Raw genomic sequence first — 21,007 nt, forward strand, 5'->3', positions numbered from 1 at the left:
TCGATTTTCTCGCCCGTTGCCGCTACACGTTCGGGGAAGCATATGCTATGCTCCATCTTCATCTTCTCCCCTCCTATGTTCGGCGAATTAATCGACGATCATCTCTCCCCAGTTGAAGCTCTGAAGATCGGCGCAGTATAGCTTTACAAGGCCCACGAGGTAAGCATCGTCGCATCATCCTCCTCCTCCCTTCCAGTTTCATGCAAAGTAGGGACTCGTTAACTGCTGGTGCTTAATTTGGCAGTTGCTTGCCGATTCGAGAACACGATGCAGTTTCTAGATAGTTGATGATGCAGAACACTTGGGTAGTCATACCATTTAGCAGATCATTATCATCATTCATCAATACCATAACCACGTTCTATAGCTTTGGTCGAGAAACATCCAGTTAGAGTGGCCGGCGTAAGTTCTCAGATTATCCACGTTTCAGTTCAAATTCACTAGCTAGAAGAAAGTTTTCCGCGGCAAGGTTCCATAGCTGTGGTCCACAAACATCAGGTCAGGTCGAACGATGAAGAACAACTCAAAAATCATCACCTTAGAATAACCACACCGCTCATTAGAAGTACTACTTCTGTCCATAAAAGGAGATGTTGCAAATTTGCCTAAATTTAGATTATCTAAACACACTTAAATGTATAGATACATCTGCAACTAGAAAATCTCCAACATTCGTTTGTGGACAGAGAACTAAAAATATAAAGAAAAAAAAAAGGAAAGTCAGGGCAGCCGTCTAGACATTCAGAGACCGCGTGCGTGAAAGAAAGAGTGCAGGCTTGACTGGACTAGAGGCGCCTGGTCTGTTACGGTGGAACACTTGGCACTCCATGGCGGCGTTGCATCCCCGTACCTTTAATTTGACAAACCACTACACGAACAATCGGCACAAGACCATTGGTTTTGACATGGTCATGCTAGTAAGTTTAATAATTAATTAATATAATAACGAAATGAGGTTTCTGCAGAGACTAGCACATCAACCCAAAGGTTGGAAGTTCCGAGTTTTCAATCACTAGGGTATAGTTTATTTCCATTTTGTTTGATGTTCTTGGCACTGATATGTAACATCATCAACTAGGGTATAGTTTATTTCCATTTTGTTTGATGTTCTTGGTAGTACTTTAATTTATATCTGAACAAGAATGCTTACTCACGTGTTATGCTGGACCTTGACCAGAAGCGTGGATACAACCTAGAAGGGCTGGTTGCCACGGCTTCGTGGAAAGTGAGATCAGAAATGTGGACGACAAAGCAAATCAGTATTGCAGTTCTGATCACCTTCTTCTCTCCTCTCGTCGTGCGGTATTTGATAGTGAACAGCCCAGCGTCAGGAGAATCCCGAAATCAGATCCTCCATGCCAATCCCCTCGCATGGCTGAGCAACCAAGCGGATGCACCGGTAGCCGATCCAGAAAATACACATGTAGTAGCAGTAGCAGCGGACACTTCAAGCAGCTTGGATTCCGGGAATTCCTCCCTTGAAGGATTACATTGGCTAGATACCTGGAATCATATGACGCGGTTAGCCAACATCTCTGCTGGCCTTCCTCATGCGACTGAAGCAATCAACGATGCAAGAACTGCATGGGAAAACCTGACGACGTCAGTTCAGAATGCAAGTTCTCCAAGGACAAAGAAAGAGAGACTATGTCCATATTCCATTCGCACAATGAACGCTTCCAAGTCCGAGGGTAGTAATTTTACCATCAGCATACCTTGCGGGCTTGTTGCAGGTTCTTCCGTAACTGTTATAGGCACTCCTGGTAGCCTCTCTGGTAACTTCTGGATCGATCTTGTTGGGACGGCACTCCCAGGGGAATCCCAAAAACCCATTATAGTGCACTACAATGTCCGTCTAACTGGCGATAAACTTACTGAAGGTCCAGTCATAGTGCAGAACACCTTCACTGCAAGCAACGGCTGGGGTTATGAGGATCGTTGCCCCTGCAAGAACTCGAGCAATGCAACTGAAGGTACTTAGGACTTGCTTATTTGTCGCTTATCATTGCCGGTGCCTCATCACACTAATTTTCTGATATCTTCACAGTGGATGGCTTGGAGCGATGTAATTCCATGGTGGGTAGAGAAGAAAAGAGCATAATGAACTCAACACGTAACACTGGTGCCAAGCAAGGTAGAAAATCAAGCAAACATTTTCCATTTAAGCAGGGATACCTTGCTATTGCAACTCTCCGTATAGGACTCGAAGGAATCCATATGTCAGTTGATGGGAGACATATTACTTCATTTGCATATAGAGCGGTAATGTTCTCCCACATGGATCATGAAATAAATGCAATCTAGCTCCAAACCTTACAATCGGTGTTTCTGTTATTAGGGCTTGGAACCTTGGTTTGTTACTGAAGTGAGAATTTCTGGTGATTTCGATCTAGCAAGTGCAATTGCAAGCGGCTTGCCCACATCAGAAGATTTGGAGAATAGCGTCGATCTTGAAATGTTGAAGTCAACACATATTTCAGATGGCAAAGATCTCGACCTTCTGATTGGCATATTTTCAACAGCAAACAACTTCAAGCGTAGAATGGTGATTCGAAGAACATGGATGCAACATGATGCTGTGCGTAATGGAACAGTAGCAGTCCGTTTTTTTGTTGGCCTGGTAAAGCCTAAAACCTGACAAGGTTTCGAAGTGTTTTTAATGCTTCCGTTTACAAATTCTAAATATTGAGACAATCCAGACTCCTGATACTAAAGTTGATGTTATTTTGTTTAAAGCATACAAACCTGATGGTAAATGTGGAACTCTGGAATGAGGCACGAACATATGGTGACATTCAGGTGTTGCCGTTCGTTGATTACTACAGCTTAATTACATGGAAGACACTGGCAATATGCATCTACGGGGTAAACAATGTTGGTCATAATTGATTTATGCTTCTCCATTTCTTTTACTTTTGTGTGCTCAACTTTAATTTCCTTTAACAGACCGACACTGTATCAGCAAAGTATCTGATGAAAACAGATGATGATGCTTTCGTTCGGGTACACGAAATCCAGTCATCAGTAAAAAAGCTGAATGTCAGTAACGGTCTGCTTTATGGCCGCATCGAATCTGACTCAAGCCCTCACAGAAATCGTGACAGCAAATGGTACATAAGCCCAGAGGTAATGTCTCCACAAAAATGGGTTCAGTGCCAACAAATCCCTGCTCCCCTCCCTAAACCATTGGTTCCTTTCCTATACTATATTGAATTATTTCCTGATACATAGAGTACTACACTTTCCTATTTAAGTAAAAATATTTCTTATTTAATAAATATTCCTTATTTATTTGGTTATTATCTAACCCTATATGGAGCACACAACATCAGGAAACTTGGGTGCTAAAATTTCGGATGTATTCTGCAGGAATGGCCTGAAGAGAAATACCCACCATGGGCTCATGGACCAGGATACGTGGTTTCAGAAGATGTTGCAAGAACAATCAACACTTGGTATAAAACAAGTTGTCTGAAGGTATTTCTATCTACGCGCAAGTGTAATCTATCGATCTGTGCTATACATGCTAAATGAGACTAGCTTATAGAAGACCTGCCAAGCGACAGACAAGTAACCTGGAGGTGTATTGGTTTAGTAAAATTACGCAAGTCTATCCCTATTAAACAAAGAACTAGCTGAAAGAGGCACTCAAGCTACCCACATTTTATCTTGCTGTTGAATTACAAGTGCTAGAAAATCACACAAAATGATGAACTAGTCCAGCCTTCTGCACTGCTACCACATAACAAATGATTTCTACTGTACATCTGTACCTAAGTGGCAAACCTCTTTTTCTTTGATCTTCTCTGCTACCGGTAGACTGATTAGGAGAACTTAACAAGATTAATCTACATCCTTCACTCTTGCAGATGTTCAAACTAGAAGATGTAGCAATGGGCATATGGGTTAACGAAATGAAGAAGGGTGGCTTACCCATCAGATATGAAACAAATGAAAGGATTTACATTGATGGATGCAAGGACGGGTACATTGTTGCTCATTATCAAGAACCAAGGAATATGCTATGCATGTGGGAGAAACTCCTAAGGACAAATCAAGCAACATGCTGCAACTAACTAACGCACAGGGAATTTGATGCCATGAGCATTGCATATATTTGTTTTATTTTTTCAATGGATTAAGGACAATCATTCATGGTGCAATGAGGATGGGATGATTCGGGATTTATTAGCAAGAACCTAGTGACGGTGTAGATTCCATTACTGGCAAACGATTCTCAACATATCAGTGGTAAATATGAATGAATTTACACATATACAATTAATTTTTAGCTGGTTATCAGTGGTCAAGCTCTCTGTGGGAAACTGTTGTTATGTGCCAGGAGATAAAGGATCTGTGCAGAGGATAATGGTAAATGTAAATACCATTATCCAGATTGGGGTGGCCTCCGTTTATTCTCTGTTTATAGCTCTGAAATTCAGGCAGTTAAGTGCCCTCATAGGAAGCATTGGTTTGACACAGTATAATTCCTTCAAGAACTAGAGTGTTTTTATGGCTGGATTGTACATTGTAGTAATAGTATTTGTACTAAGGATATAATCTAGTAAAGAGAGGATGGTCAGGTAGTACAAACTGTATGTTATGTAGCTACGTAGAGACTGGAGAAAAATTATGTTAAGCATAGTCAACTGTGCTTTTAGTAATGGGACTGACTTCTGTAGCAGGCAATGGCTTTCTCTAGTAAGAATAGAAAACTTAGTTGTTTCGGATAGTTCTCTGCTGTGGACCATACATAAAGCTCCCAATGTTCCTTGTTGAAAAAATATTTTTCCATGCTGATCCTGCTAATCTAGTGTTTCAAATGTTGCATTGGCTGGTGGCCTGGGGAAATCTTCAGATTGGGCAGTTCAGACAGGCATCACAAGGGTTCCTAGCTGCTGTCACCGGTGGTTACTGAAGCTTCCAACAAGAATACTAAGAAGGTTGAAAGGTTCAGAAGATGAGGGTTATGAGTAGTTCAGTTGGGAGGTTGTAATATATGGACAACAGGTGATGTTTTCGGGTTGATTGACTGGTAGTCTAGTAGGGTGTGTGTGCTGGGATCCTGGAGGTCATCCAGACCCTGCAGATGTGGAGGTGACTCAAAACTTGGATGTGGTAATATCACTTTATCAGTTCAACTCTATGAAAGAAATGTGGGCAGTGAGCTCCTTTAATCAGAAGAATAAACATGAGAGCAACCATTTTTGTGCTAGCAAATTCCGTGGGTGAGGGTAGGGGTGATCATTGCCATAATTTGTTAATTGTAACTTCGTTGGGAACCACCAAAGGTTCATTAACTACTACCATACCTTGGTGGTTTGCTGTAGAAAAAACGAGGTGAATTAGACCATCACAAACAGTCCCTGTGAGAAGGAACACCAAATTACAATTGTAATCTCCAACATGGTAGTCCTACTCCCTGTGAGAAGGGACAAATCAGAGAGACAATCATAAGAGGTAAACCTAACCTAACAACTAATAACCTTAGCCACAACTAAAAATGGATTATCATTTCTGACTTAGAAAGGGCATGTTGTTTGACAAACATAATTTAGCCTTCCACATTCATATCTTGAACAACTATACAATGCCAAAAGTGAACCAAACAACAACTCCATTCACATAACCCCACCACAACCCTACATATAGACAAAGAGCCGCAAAAACACCATGGTCTATACACTGCTAAAATCCACATAAGAAAAGAAATGGTATCACTAAACTTCAGGTTGGTTACCACTCACCTAAAGCTAAGTCCCACAGATCCACCATCAAACAAAAAAAAAAATCCTTCTCAAACAGCTCGTGCCTCAGACCCAACCTTCCTCCAAGGCTAAACAGCAAACCACATTTGGATCCACTATTTCACATTCATATTAACTGTAACTTCGTGGGGATCCACTACAGTTTCGTGAGCTACTACCATACCTTGGTGGTTTGCTGTAGAAAAAAACGAGGTTGAATCGGACCATCACAAACAGTCCAACGGCACATATTCACACCAAATTACAATTGTAATCTCCAACATGGTAGTCCTATTCCCTGTGAGAAGGGACAAATCAGAGAGACAGTCATAAGAGGTAAACATTAGGCCTAACAACCAAAAACCTTAGCCACAATTAAGCATGGATTATCATTTCTGGCATCCAAATGTGGCTGGCCTAGAAAAGGCCATGTTGTTTGAACAAACATAATCTAGCCTTTCACATTCATATTTTGAACAGCTATACAGTGCCAAAAGTGAACCAAATAACAATTCCATTCACATAATCCCATGAAAACCCTACATACAGACAAAGAGCCGGAAAATCAACATGGTAAAATCCACATTAAAAAAAGAAATGGTATCACTAAAATCTTCTGGTTGGTTACCACTCACCTAAACCTAAGTCCCACAGCTCCACCATCAAACAAAAATGTCCTTCTCAAACAGCTCATGCTCAGACCCCATCTTTCCTCCAAGGTTAGGAGACAAATTGTATCAACTTAGCAGCAACAGACCATTCGAGAAAAATCATAATAGCAGTCACTTTTTTCATGTCATTGTGAACATCATTGACTCACAGCAATGACTATAAAATGATCATTCTTCACAGATCACAAACTCTTGCCTCTCTCCTGATGACCTTCATATATCTCAGCCTTGCCCTCGGGCTTAGTTGATAGTGAATCCAGATTAACACATGAAACTCTTCCAAGTTACTGTTGATGGCATCCAGCGCATTAGAGGGTGATCTTCTTGATCAAATCCAAACCAAGTGCGCTGCCATTTTGCACAAGCAGATTCAGTACAGCCACCACGGATACCCTGCTTCTGAGTGCAGGTTCACGTCCTCTGCCTCGACAGTGCGGCATCGACGAGCCGCTCCTTGAACTCATCGTCGCTGATGGTGAGCATGTCCTTTATTGACATCTCAACGCCCCTGACCCTCAAGGTCTGGTGCCTGGGCCTGATCCTCCCCTCCAGGCTGAACGCGAAGTAGTGCGGGAACTCGGTGAGCTCGGTGGCTGGATCCTTGCCCATGCCATCGGCGAGGAACTTGAGCTTGGGCGTGAGGTTGGTCTGGATGCCATAGGAGAGGATGGCGGGGGCGCGGCGAATAATGGTGCAGACGGCGGGGTCAGGGAGCCCCGTGGCTTCGCCGATGAACAGGAGCTTGGGGAGGAGGGTGCGGTCGACGGAGAAGGCGAGGAGCAGGGCGGCGGCGAGCGGGAGCGGCCTCCGGCGCAGGGAGATGCGGTGGCGAAGGAAGTGGAGCGCGGGGCTGAGGGTGTCCGGGATGGACGCGGCGAGGAGGCGAGGGGAGCGGACCACCGCGGCGCGGAGGAGCGGAGGGGGCAGCGGCGCGGCGGCGGAGAGGAAGCGGAGGGACTCCTCCGGGGGCGAGGTGAGGAGCGCCGGGAAGGCCGCGAAGACGCGGGAGGCGTCGCCCGCGGAGAGCCCGTGCGAGAGGAGGAGGCGGAGCGAGTCGTGGAGGAGCGGGAGCGGCGCCGAGCGGAGCTCTGGGTGTAGGGCGAGGAGCGGGAATGGGTCAAGGTGGAGCTCGGCCGACAGGAAGTGGAGCTTGCGGCGGAACTCCACGCCGCCGCCGCCGGCGGCGGTACGGAGGGCGGGCGGGGTTGGGGTGGGGGTGGGAGGTGGAGGCAGAGGCGGAAGGCTCGTGTGGACAGGCATCACGGCGCCGGAGTTGGGGCTTTGGGGGAGGCTGCTCGGTTTATCCACTGCACAACTCTGCTGCCGGGGAGCGATAACGAAGCTTAGCCAGTCGCGTCGCGTCCAAAGCGTCTCAAAAAAATCCAGCCCGGTGAAAGCCCAAATTGGGTATTTCAGTATTTGGCCCAGATTGGATGGGCTGAACTCGGGATGCCCATACATACATATAGGAGCATATGTACCGAAATTTTTCTACAAAAAATATTGGGTATTCATTGCATACGTGTACATACATGCATATAGGAGCATACGTCGCTTCCCAGCCGCGTCCCCCAATGCCACCCCCAAACATTTTTTTAAAGTTTTTTTAACACAAAATCATTTATCAAATGTAACATATGAATAAATATGTTTGTAGAGATAGTTTTCGAATTAAAATACAACAAACAATAAAATAACTAAACAAATGTAAAATAGGGCTAGATCAAGGTGCCGCGGCATTTCCTTTGATCCTCCACAAATGCTCAACGAGATCAGCTTGAAGTTGATCATGAACATTATTGTCACGGATCTCTGCGTGCATGACGAGGAAATCAGCAAAATCTGCAGGCAACTCGTGATCAACCTCCGCAAGAGGGCCCTCACACTCATAGGGACCAATATGTGTCCTGGCATGATTCTTGCGATCATCCTCGATGTTCATGTTGTGCATGATCACACAAGCCTGCATCACCTCCCACATTTGGTCGTGAGACCAGCTTAGAGCAGGGTACCGGACAATGGCAAATTGTGCTTGAAGCACACCAAATGCCCGCTCGACATCCTTCCTGCAAGCCTCCTGTCGTGTAGCAAAGTGGGAATTCTTGAGACCTGATGGATTCGAGATTGTTTTGACAAAAGTGGCCCATCTTGAAAATATACCATCGGCTAGATAATGGCCTTTGGTATATTGGTGGCCATTGACCTCATAGTTGCATGGTGGAGCATGCCCTTCCACTAGTCTGCTGAACACCAGAGACTGCTGCAACACGTTGATGTCATTGTGTGATCCCGCCATGTCAAAGAAAGAATGCCAAATCCACAGGTCATAATCTGCCACGGCTTCAAGCACCACACTGCAATATCTATGACGCCCTTTGTATATACCTTGCCAAGCAAACGGGCAGTTCTTCCATGACCAGTGCATGCAATCGATGCTTCCAAGCATTCCAGGAAATCCTCTGGCAGCATTTTGTGTCATGATCCTTGCAGTCTCTTCCTCAGTTGGCCCTCTCAAGTAGTATTTGCCAAACTTTCCCACCACAGCTCGGCAAAACTTGTACATGCACTCAATGACAGTAGACTCACTCATGCGAAGGTAGTCGTCCTGTGTATCGGCAGGTGCTCCGTATGCAAGCATCCTCATGGTGGCAGTGCACTTCTGAATCGAGCTTGAGCTTGAAGTAGGGGTCGAACTCTCGAACGCCGTGGAGGATATTCATGAACATACCCTTGCTCATCCTGTACCGGCACCGAAAATTGTCTTCATGTGTTGCACCATCTGCAAAGTAGTCGTTGTGCATCATGGTAAGCCCATCCATCCTCTGTCGGGGCTTGGACTTCTTTCTCTCCGACCTTGATCCTCCGCGGCGCGGCCTCTTCCTCTTCTCTTCCTTGGCGTCAACCATGTCCTGGAGGGACGCAATGATCAGCCAATGCTCCCGGAGGTCGTCGTCGAAGGCTTGCTCGTCCTCCAGCAGCAGGGCAAGCATCTCATCGTCGCTATCCATGCCTAAAGCAAAATCAATGGTTAAAATTGCGCTGAGGCAGACGACGCAATGAACAGCGGCCAGTCGCGCCTACCTGGCAAGTCATCGAGCACCTTGTGTGCGCGGAGGTGCGGCGGATTTGAAGCCGCGTTCAGGGACGCGACGGCGAAGCGGCGGCGGCGGAACGACCGGTGGGAGCGCTAGCCGCGACGATGGTGCTGACTCTCAGAAGATCAGACGCCAAAACGGTCGGCAAATCCAGCGGCGACGGTGACGTGGGCATAACCCTTCGGGTACTCGACATTGCCATACCCGGTGCAAACTATGAAGCTGGACCAGCACAAGGACTCGACGAGCTGGACCTGCACGCGCCTCAACTTGGACTACAAGGAAAGAAGACTCCAACACGAATCCTACTAGGACTCTTGTAAACCCTAACTTGGCTGATATATAAAGCCAGGTAGGGGCACCCCTTAGGACACACACAACCAGAAACATAATCATAGAGGCGACACGCCTAGAAACCGCAACCCGCGGATTAGAACTAGACTAGATCCAACAACTCCGCCTATGGCGGCCCCCTGTACCCATATATTCATATACTGGATTGCTAGCAGGACGTAGCGATCCTCCACCGCGGGGACGTGAACCTGGGTACGTCGTGTACCGCCTCGCTCCCGGAACTTCCGTCATCGCCTCTCTCTAAAATCCAAGCCCCTCATGGTGGGCATTGCCGAGGAACCGCCTCGTTAATTGGCGCCGTCTGTGGGAAACGCGGTGACTGGATTTTGTCATCCGGGCGGGATCCATCAAGTTCTTCAGTATCAACCACATGGACTAGATCGCATCTGGTCAGCTCATCTACTTTTGCGTGAAAAGTTTCGGTATCAACATCGAAGAAGCAGCCGATGAATGTCGATTGACGGACCGTATATGAAGACGTCGACTCTACCACGTGCGCAGCAAATCGACTAGAAGAAAATCCCGGCGGCAGCGGTCGCTGTTCCGCACCGTAAATTCGTGAAGTTTTATTGTTCCGCCTGGAGCAGCACGCGCGTAATCAGGAAAAATCTAAAGAGAAAAGGCTCGCGTGGGGTTCGCGTGTATCGTTCAGTCGAGAATACGAGCAGTCAATGTCCCAAGGGAGAAGATTAATCAATCTGAAAGCTTGGCTCCTCCGTTACAAGAAAGCTTGCAAGCCAAATCCATGTTGATTTGATCTATACGCACCGCGTGAGCCTGGCCATGAAGAAGATGAAAAAAAAGGTTTCGTGAGTAGGAGCACAGAGCTTGGCTGCTATATTTCTAATTTCGCAAAACTTATTTCGTCAAATATTTTTGGCTCGTACTATTATTTGTGCGCAGTTTTTTGCGCCGTAATATGACTGCAGATCGGAACAAGCTTCAACTGCTTCACCGTGCACAGTCGCAACGCTTGGGGCTCGCTCGTTGCATCACGAACTTGATATATTCGGGAGCTCGCCCGTCGACTGCCCTGCTCGGCTGACCGCGCCCGCCATCGCGCACTCTTCTTACTCGGGGGCTCGCCTGCCGCGGACCCGATATTACGGACCCGATATATTCGGATGCTCGCCCACAGCGGATCGGCTATGTCAACTGCGTCCTCTTCATCGGCCACGTCAGCTAGGTGCCGCGTGGACTATCTCTGTCCGCGGAATTATTTCGGCTGCGCCTGCCGTATGGACTATCTCTGTCCGCGGAATTATTTCGGCTGCGCCTGCCGCATGGACTATCTCGGGTGGCGGAATTATTTCGACTGCGTCCGCCGCATGGACTACCTCGGGTCAATGGCTTCATCATTTATGATTACTTGATGGACTTATCCTCTTCGGCCCTAGATATATCTTCTCCTGATGCACTCTCGGGAGCGCTGGAATTAGTCGGGGGCTCCTGGAATATCTTCGAACCATTGCGGTTACTTCCATCGGGAGCGTTGGTTCGCTGGAATTACTCGGGGGCTCCTGAAATATCTTCGAACTATTGCGGTTACTCCCATCGGAAGCGCTGGTTCGCTGGAACCCAAAAAGATTTGAAGACTATTACTCCCATCGGGAGCGCCGGTTCGATGGAACCCAAGAAGATTTAAAGACTATTACTCCCATCGGGAGCGCCGGTTCGCTGGAACCCAAGAAGATTTGAAGACTATTACTCCCATCGGGAGCGCCGGTTCGATGGAACCTAAGAAGATATGAAGACTCAAGTTTTAAAAAATTGCAGTAATTCGGGACACCTGAACTACATCGTCAGGAACCTTGTTCGTATATTTCAATGAACATCGGTGCGATGGAAAACATGCCCAGAGATTGCACTCTAAAAAAGCCTCTGAAACTACGAGTGTTATGATGCAAAATCAATGGAACCTTGTTCTTATCCTTTGCTATAGATGCCTCAAAGAGCGCCGCAGATAGCAAGGATCATGAATCAACGGGAACCTTGCACTTTTCCTTTGCTATAGATGCCTCAAAGAGTGCCGCAGATAGCAAGGATAATGAAAAAGCCTCTGAAAATACGAGTGCTGCAATGGATGAAACAACGAAGACCCTGCTCTTTTCCTTTGCTATAGATGCCTCAAAGAGTGCCGCAGATAGCAAGGATCATGAAGCAACGGGGACCGTGCTCTTTTCCTTCGCTATAGATGCCTCAAAGAGAGCCGCAGATAGCAAGGATCATGAAACAACGAGGACCTCGCTCTTTTCCTTTGCTATAGATGCCTCAAAGAGTGCCGCAGATAGCAAGGATCATGAAACACGTACGAAAACGACCCACGCTCGATACTTTAAATTACAAAGGTATCAAAGAGCAACGGAGTCAAGACATGCATCGGTTGAAAGCAAAGTTGCACATACAACGGGTTTAGCAAGACCTGCAACACGAGCTGATCACTCAAACAATTTGCTGACCAACGAATACACATACGCTTAAACGGGCAATTAAGATTTGCTCCTTCAAAATTTGCCAACGGCACGGTAAAAGTGCATATATATGTACCTACCGAAAAACTTACAAACAATGGCATCAACGATGCTCAAGGTGCATTAAGGATTGCCCCTTGAAATATACAACAATGTGTCAATGGCACCTGAAGAAAACTATAAACATCGAGTTGCTCGACTTGAGTTTACTCACGGTTGCAAGCATTAGTGCCCAGACTCGGGGGCTACTTCCATCGGGAGCGCTGGACGCGCACCCGATAAAATCATCGGCTCCTTCTGAGTATCATCCGACTCATCGGCTCCTTCTGAGTATCATCCGAATCATCGGCTCCTTCTGGGTATCATCCGAATCATCGGCTCCTCCTGGGTATCATCCGAATCATCGGCTCCTATGGGCCATCATCCAAATCATCGGTTCCTCTGGGACAAGATCCAAATCATCGGCTCCTATGGGCCATCATCCAAATCATCGGCTCCTCTGGGCCATCATCCAAATCATCGGCTCCTTTGGGATATCATCCAAATCATCAACTCCTCTATCAGTGAAATCATCAGAGTTATCGACATCACGTTCTCGGAACGCGAGGACATGTACGGTATTTGACTTAGCATTTTTACACCCTATACATAACTATTTCATATTTATCTACAGGCTCGGGGGCTACTCCCATCGGGAGCGCTTGTCGCGCACCCGATAAAAAATATGGCAACCTCGCCAACAAAGAAGAATAAATTTGAAGACGTCGGCATCAACAATCAAGATCTTCGAGTAGTACAACTTGAGTCTATGCGTGGCTGCAAGCACCCGCCCATAGACTCGGGGGCTACTCCCATCGGGAGCGCTTCGCGCACCCGACAGAAAGCAACTTCGACTCTACATCAAGCACAAGATTTAACAGATGATCAAGACATTCGACGAAGACAACTTTAGTCCCTGTCCGAAGCTTCACTTCGGCCAGACACTCGGGGGCTACTGACGTGGGCATAACCCTTCGGGTACTCGACATTGCCATACCCGGTGCAAACTATGAAGCTGGACCAGCACAAGGACTTGACGAGCTGGACCTGCACGCGCCTTAACTTGGACTACAAGGAAAGAAGACTCCAACACGAATCCTACTAGGACTCTTGTAAACCCTAGCTTGGCTGATATATAAAGCCAGGTAGGGGCACCCCTTAGGACACACACAACCAGAAACATAATCATAGAGGCGACACGCCTAGAAACCGCAACCCGCGGATTAGAACTAGACTAGATCCAACAACTCCGCCTATGGCGGCCCCCTGTACCCATATATTCATATACTGGATTGCTAGCAGGACGTAGCGATCCTCCACCGCGGGGACGTGAACCTGGGTACGTCGTGTACCGCCTCGCTCCCGGAACTTCCATCATCGTCTCTCTCTAAAACCCAAGCCCCTCATGGTGGGCATTGCCGAGGAACCGCCTCGTCAGACGGAGGGGTGCGAGGTGCGGGAAGGAAGGAGCGACGAGAAAAAAAGTGCGAATCAACAATATATGAAAATACTCGCCGACATGTGGGAGCCCGCCTCGCTTTTCGTTGTGTCCGGCGTGCCCGGAGCATCCCCTGTGGGGCGGGGACGGGCTCGGGGCGCCGGACATCGTATCGGGGCGCGCCGGACAAAAAACGGGTTTGGGGAACGCGGCTGAGGGTGTCCGGGATGGATGCGGCGAGGAGGCGAGGGGAGCGCACCACCGCGGCGCGGAGGAGCGGAGGGGGCAACGGCGCGGCGGCGGAAAGGAAGCGGAGGGACTCCTCTGGGGGAGAGGTGAGGAGCGTCGGGAAGGCCGCGAAGACGCGGGAGGCGTCGCCCGCGGAGAGCCCGTGCGAGAGGAGGAGGCGGAGGGCGTCGTGGAGGAGCGGGAGCGGCGCCGAGCGGAGCTCTGGATGTAGGGCGAGCAGCCGGAATGGGTCAAGGTGGAGCTCGGCCGACAGAAAGTGGAGCTTGCGGCGGAACTCCACGCTGCTGCCGCCGACGGCGGCGGCACGGCGGGCGGGCGGGGTTGGGGTTGGGGTCGGGGTGGGAGGTGGCGGCAGAGGCGGAAGGCTCGTGTGGGTAAGCATGACGGCGCCGGAGTTGGGGTTTAGGGAGGCTGCTCGGTTTATCCACTGCACAACTCTGCTGACCGGAGAGGCGATAACGAAGCTACAAGGCTTCGCCCCGAGGCCGTAGCAGCGCGGCTGGCCGGCCTTGCACAACGTCGTGTTCTCAACCTTGATTTATTCATCCTGGGCCTGGCTCAGTGCCTCACTAATCACTATGCTTTGCCCTTTCATCCTCCGTTTTTCTGTTTATTATTCTTTTTCTTATTGTTTTTATATACTCATTATTATTTTATTGTTACCTTTTTTTTTGCGGGAAACCACTGATGATATTAAAGGAAGAAGATTACAGAAAGACACACAACAAAGATAGAAATTACAACGAAGTCCCTCTGCAACTCGATGTCGCCGGCGAGGAGCAGAACGTGCCGATGGCGCGCCGCCGCTGCATCCTCCCTTGAGCCTTGGATCGGAGGATGTCCCCTAGCAGACGGGAAGTCGTCGGGCCTCGAACTCCGGAGAGCCTCCGCCCTACTCCGTCGGCAGCATCGTCTTCCATCATCATCAACAAAAGCTTCATCTTCAACCCAGATCCGTCGATGCACAGGATCTGGCCGGGGAACGAAGCACGACACGGATCCACCGATCCGCGGGGTGCAGGAGACCCAGGCGTGCCACCGCGGAGCTCCGCCGAGCGCCACCGTCGAAGGGGATGCACGCCTGCAAAAAGAAACCACACTGGCGACCCTACCACCTCCACGGCGCCGCCGACTGAAGCCCCTACAGAACCTACGATATCTACAACCGTGAGACGGGGATCCTCCACCCTCCCGCCGCCGGAGCGGCCGCCAGAGGGCGAGGGATCCGACGAATCTACGGTGGCGAGGTGGATCGGCAAGGAAGTTCTAAAAAAACGCACCTCTCAGCTACAGTAGCGGGAGAGGAGAGACGTCCAGGGTCGACTTGCTATTTTATTGTTACCTTGGGTTTGTTAGTTTCAGTTTCTTATTTGCTTTCTGAATTTTTATGAACTTACTTTAGTTTGTACTTTTATGTGTCTAGTGAGTTCTTCAACCAGGGCCGAAAAGTTATAGAATTACATTATAAAAAAGTTATCTGGTTAACTAGAAAAACCATGTTGAAACCCGAAGAACGGGCTCAAAAACCAATCCTTGAGGCTCGAGCACCACTAATCTACATAGCCAAGGTAACATACATGATTGAAACTCAACAAACACCAACAGAGCAGGGACATGCCGAAAGAGGGCCACTCGGAGTTTTAAAATCCTTTTACTTTTCAAAGGAGGATATTTCTTTTAAAAATTTAAAGGAAGTGCCCAACTTAAAAAATTTCCTCGATTCTACTGTTGTTCCGGGTCTTCCCCTGCAACAGAGTCCAGACGATGTCAACATCGTGTCCACATTCTAACAACTCTAACTTCGATATAGCTTCCAAATTGCCAAAACTCAAGGCGGCGTTAACAATCCCAAGGGCCTATTTGGTTCAAATAATTTTCATAGTTATTTTTAGAGGGTTTGAATCCTTAAGGATTTTTCTATTAGAGCTCCTTAATTTTGATCGAAGTATTTTCAATGAAAAATTTGGAGGAATCCAAACCATAGGATTTTTTTCCCCTAAGGAAGCCCTCCGGGTCAAAGGAATGACACCAACAAAATTCCTATGGATTGCACTACTACACCTGAATCCCAGGGGAATTTCAACATCCACTTTAAGCTCATTCACCTAGGATCAATGCATTTTTCCTATGTTTTTTGTGTGTGTTCCATCCAAATGACTATGGTTGTTATTTTCTCTATTTTGCAGTCATCCCTTTTATGCTTGCAATCCTATCAAAATATTTTGTTTTTCCTATTCCCATGGTTTTATAATCATATGATCCAAATAATCCCTTACTACTCCTTTGATCCAGAGGATAGGAAAAGTATAGGAATAGGAAACATATATGATTGGAATGCCATGTCTATCAAAATTCTATGGGAAGAGGAGTTCCCTTTTGATTTTAGTAAGGGAATTTTGTATGCGATAGGATCTAATGTTTGTTTCCTGTGAAATTTACACCAGAAGCTAGATTCCTATGAGATATGCTCCTATGAATCAAATAACTTCTATAGAAAACTTACCATATGATCTAAATTCTACATAATTGCTATGAAAATCCTATGAATCAAAGGATCCCTTAGTGTTGTTTGATTTGGGGGACATGATCCTCAAGGATGTTTTCTAGGATTACTTTGCTTAAATTTCATAGGAAGATTTTCATCCAGCAAAAAAATCTTGGGAAAATAAAAATTTGTTGCAAAAAAATTATAGGCATGACATGGAAATCACGTGTTTTCTCCTATTCTTATTTCTCGATATGCGGCTATAATCCAAAAAAAAATTGGTTGTTATTAGGCGATAAAAATATTATTATTTTTCTTCAAATGTGTTGTTTTTTATCCGGATATGAAAACATATCAGTTTAGTCATATGGAAACAGTTCACACATCCACAAAAATCATCGGCATGAATCTCTATGAGAAAACATATTTTTTCAAAACAATTCACACATACACATTTTGATTTTTTTTCAAACTATCGAGCTCCCCAAAACCTTTTTTTTTTTGTTCACGTTCATAAATTAAAATTCGAACCCATCGCTGCCATGATTTTTTTCATTGTCCATACTTTGAAAATTGATAAAAGCAATTCAATGCCATGCAAATCTAAATTATATATCCAACCAATCACGTTCATAAATTAAAATTTTATCTAAATTAAATGATAACACTAAAGAAAATCATTTACCTTGGCGGCATTTGGCCAAACATGTCGACAAGGGAGGAGGTAGCTACGTAGAGCGGTGCTCGCTCGCCGAGGCAACATAGGGAGAGGTCTGGGCGATGGGTGGAATGTGCGGCATGCGGGCCTCTTCCACATGCGGTGTTAAGCGTTCTTTACTGCCAATGTTGGGTCACGTTGCGGCCAACATGACCCTGGAATTGTGGAGTAAGTGGGGGAAGGTGGAGTGGACGGGGTCACCGTCCTGGAAGCCCGCTTTGGCGGTGGTGAAGGCTAACAACGGGTGGGATCCTATTATTTTGCCAACGGAAAACTTTCGTGTGCGTGTGCGGGGGGAGGGGTGGGGTTCTCGTGGCGTCGATAGCTTTTTGGGGGAGGGATGAAATGGATGAGTATTTTGAGGGAGCCGGACATTTCTCCCTCCCAAACTATCGTCAGAGATTGGGGGTTGTCCAAGAGGGTGTGACTACTGAGAACTAACTTAGTTATGAATAGAATGACAGTATCGAGTACCACTTGCAACTTAAGTTGCAACTCACCATTAGCATGAATCACGAAGCAAATCTAATGGGTTGGAGACATTTTTCGTAGTTGTACTCAAGTTCACGAATCATAATGCAAATCCGATGTTTACTAACTCAATTCTCAAGTTGTGTACTAAGAATTAGCAATTCCCTATCTAGGTCTGCTAGAACATTTTGCTTGTTTTTTCGAGAGGTTGGCAGTGTTTAAGGAATATGAGTCGTTTTACTCTTTTCCGCTTGAGATGCTCTCAGCAGTATTTTTTTTAAGACCCCAATGAAGTTATACTGAGACACGTGGTGGGTACAATATTACAAATAGGCCTTTTACATCTCTTGCCCTAAAAAACCAAACATTAGAAGATAAGGCCTATAAATTTGCAGGAAACACCCTGAAAGAAAGATAGCAAACGCAATCAAGTCCGTCGGGAGCTCCACCACCAGAAGCCGGCGACCTCCAGGCTTTGCAGCCGAGATCAAAGAGGAGGTTGCTCGCATGCTCTTCTCCGGCGAGAGGATCCAGCCGCCGGCAACACCTAGGACGCTGGGGATGCACCACTTGACTTCCTGAGTGTGGCAAGCTCCGACGACGGATCCAGAGGGCCTCCGCATAGGAGGTTGAGAACGGGCCGCCCTTTCGATCGAGAATCACGGCGACGACCATGGTCGCCGTGTGTTCCGCACAAGGAGAACTCCATGGGTGCCACCTCTGAATGAAGACTAGATGAACGCATGCATGCTCCCCTCCCTCGCCACCGAGGCCGGCTGTGGTGACCCGGCATACCACTGCATGGTGTAGTATGCAAGTCTGATATAACACCAATGAAACACCGTTCCACTAGTATTATATCGCTCAGAGTGGTACAACAGAAACATATGCGGGTCCAAGGCATGTCTATAGAATTACATACAGACTCTGTTAATAAGATCAGCACAGCCTCCTACTTTACAATGAGGTAAATCTGCAAATAAACTCCAGAAGAACGACTCGTAGTCTAGTCCTATCACGAACTCTATTTGTAGAGTATTTAACTAGCTATAGAGGCTATGAATAGATTCTAGCTAAAATAGGAGCTAGGTTTAGGAAACTAGTTCCTTTCTATTGCTAATCTAGGTTTTCTCCTTGTTGGATGAGGTATCTGACTCCTCTGACAGGGTCCTGTCTCGTGAAGTAGTTCTTGACTCATTGGCCTTCGAGTCGCACTGTAGATCCTCCTTCGATGCCTCCATATCTAAGCAGGGGATTTAAGAGTGGGATGAGCACGAACATACTCAACAAGTTCATTATAGGAAAGAGGTGTTTAATGCACTAGCTACGGCATTAGACCAGAAAGTCTAATACCAATGCAGGTTTTCATAACCATTTCTTCAAAAGGTTGCTTTTATTTAGAAGAACTATGTCCGTCAGCCTTCACCGGTTTACTAGAACTTCATGGAGTTCCTTTCCGGCAGCGTTCGCAGTTCCATATCCCGGAACAGGGAGTGACAGGTCACGGTTCATTACACTCTGCAGAGGTGTGTTGCTTTACCCATAAGAGATCTTATCCTTGGTGCCAACCGGGCTCGAGTTTCCCGTCCACACTTCCTATGGTGTGAGGCCCGGTATAAGGTCTAGCCAATCATGTTCCTCCGCTACCTCGAACACCCACCCGTTGTTGCAATCTCCAACCCTAGGTCCACGCCGGTCCTCTTACACCAATTAAGGATGGACCCCGACCACGACGACAATGCAGGGCTCTACCATACATTCCTACGCCGGCAGTTGCAACCCATCATAGACCACATTAGCGTGGGGACTTCTACGGGTTCCCCCTGCATCTTGTCTCTCGAGATCAAGTGCACCCAGTAATGCGCATCCGTTGATGAACCACACTTTTGACTACTCCGTCCCACTCCGGATCTTATGGTTAACACGGGTATTACGGCACAAGAATCACTGGACGACATTTGGTGTTTAATCCTAGATGGATATAAACCCTTGCAATGGAACCTCCACCATATCAACACAATCCATGGTTCCATTGCCCACCACATAGTCATATTCATAGTTATGAAAATAGTGGTTTTGGTTTTTATGCAATAGTGATAAACATAGTACTTTGCAAGTAATTTGGTAAAAATACTCAAATGGCATGAGCAAGTGATGAACTTGCCTTTCTTGACTGCAGGATTATGCAGGCAAGGTCTTCGATACGCAATAACTCCAAATTCCGAAATAGCATCATCGTCCGGTAAGGACGATGTTTGAAAGATTGGCAAGGATGCATTAATGCATAAGTATGAGATGCAATCGCTCTAAGCGTGACCTAACCCCGATGATTTAGGATCAGTGAGTTGTAATGATTGGTTCATGGTGTGTTGCACTTTTAGAGTGATTCACAAACAAGGTTCTTATTCAGGTAGGATTACTTGGTATCATGGACAGGTAGATAATAAAGCATAGTAATCAATTGAGCGCACAAAGAATGACATTTGGCATAATGTTAACATGTAAAGAACAGTTGTCAGTTTTAGTACTATTTGGCATGGTTAATGATTAATTATCATATACTTCAAAAGAATAACTTTTGAAGAACATGTTCTTTAATGAAGAACAAGTATGATAATTAGGTTTGTGGAGTTCTATGGTTTTCTATGGTTCTAATTGGTTTCTGGAGTAAGTAGTAGATGGATCACAACCTAGTTTGAATCATCAACGCCAAGGCTTGTAAGGTTGAGTTAAGCCTGGCATTCTAAGCAATTATTCATACAAGGTTGCTATTGATGTCTACGCATGCTTCTTTTCCTGTAGACAGTGTTGGGCCTCCAAGAGCAGAGGTTTGTAGAGCAGCAGCAAGTTTTCCCTTAAGTGGATCACCCAAGGTTTATCGAACTCAGGGAGGAAGAGGTCAAAGATATCCCTCTCATGCAACCCTACAACCACAAAGCAAGAAGTCTCTTGTGTCCCCAACACACCTAATACACTTGTCAGATGTATAGGTGCACTAGTTCGGCGAAGAGATAGTGAAATACAGGTGGTATGAATGAATATGAGCAGTAGTAATGGCGCCAGAAAATACTTGATGCTACAACTGGCGTGTGGTTGATGGTGGGAATATTGCAGGCAGTAGAGATGCAGTAAAACAGTAAACAAGCGGTGATTGCAGTATTTGGAAACAAGGCCTAGGGATTATACTTTCACTAGTGTACACTCTCAACATTGATCACATAATAAAACCACTCTACACTCTATTGTTGGATGATGAACACCACTAATTG

At 46.5% G+C, this 21,007-nt stretch overlaps 2 protein-coding genes across 3 annotated transcripts; one reads left to right on the top strand and one right to left on the bottom strand.

Moving 5' to 3' along the window:
• Positions 1–1,237: 1,237 nt before the first annotated feature.
• Positions 1,238–5,156, top strand: LOC127326545 (beta-1,3-galactosyltransferase GALT1). 2 transcript variants are annotated; one of them, XR_007867952.2, is made up of 8 exons: positions 1,238–1,973; positions 2,048–2,262; positions 2,339–2,620; positions 2,737–2,865; positions 2,947–3,126; positions 3,370–3,477; positions 3,870–4,251; positions 4,859–5,156. XR_007867952.2 is itself a non-coding variant. In XM_051353390.2 (7 exons), exons 1-7 carry the CDS (start codon positions 1,238–1,240, stop codon positions 4,074–4,076), a joined length of 1,857 nt encoding a protein of 618 aa, XP_051209350.1. In that variant the 3' UTR covers positions 4,077–4,299. The 2 variants fall into 2 exon arrangements, 1 of the variants encoding a protein (XP_051209350.1); XM_051353390.2 differs by lacking the exon at positions 4,859–5,156 and having other exon boundaries at positions 3,870–4,299.
• Positions 5,157–6,244: 1,088 nt separating this feature from the next.
• Positions 6,245–7,693, bottom strand: LOC127326546 (transcription termination factor MTEF1, chloroplastic-like). Its single transcript, XM_051353391.1, has 2 exons — positions 6,383–7,693; positions 6,245–6,286 (listed from the first exon to the last, which is right to left on the bottom strand). The coding sequence occupies exon 1, from the start codon at positions 7,676–7,678 to the stop codon at positions 6,830–6,832; it is 849 nt and encodes a 282-aa protein (XP_051209351.1). The 5' UTR covers positions 7,679–7,693; the 3' UTR covers positions 6,245–6,286; positions 6,383–6,829.
• Between the last annotated feature and the right edge of the window lie 13,314 nt (positions 7,694–21,007).

The sequence above is a fragment of the Lolium perenne genome, chromosome 6, assembly GCF_019359855.2.
Source record: "Lolium perenne isolate Kyuss_39 chromosome 6, Kyuss_2.0, whole genome shotgun sequence".
Lineage (NCBI taxonomy): Eukaryota > Viridiplantae > Streptophyta > Magnoliopsida > Poales > Poaceae > Lolium > Lolium perenne.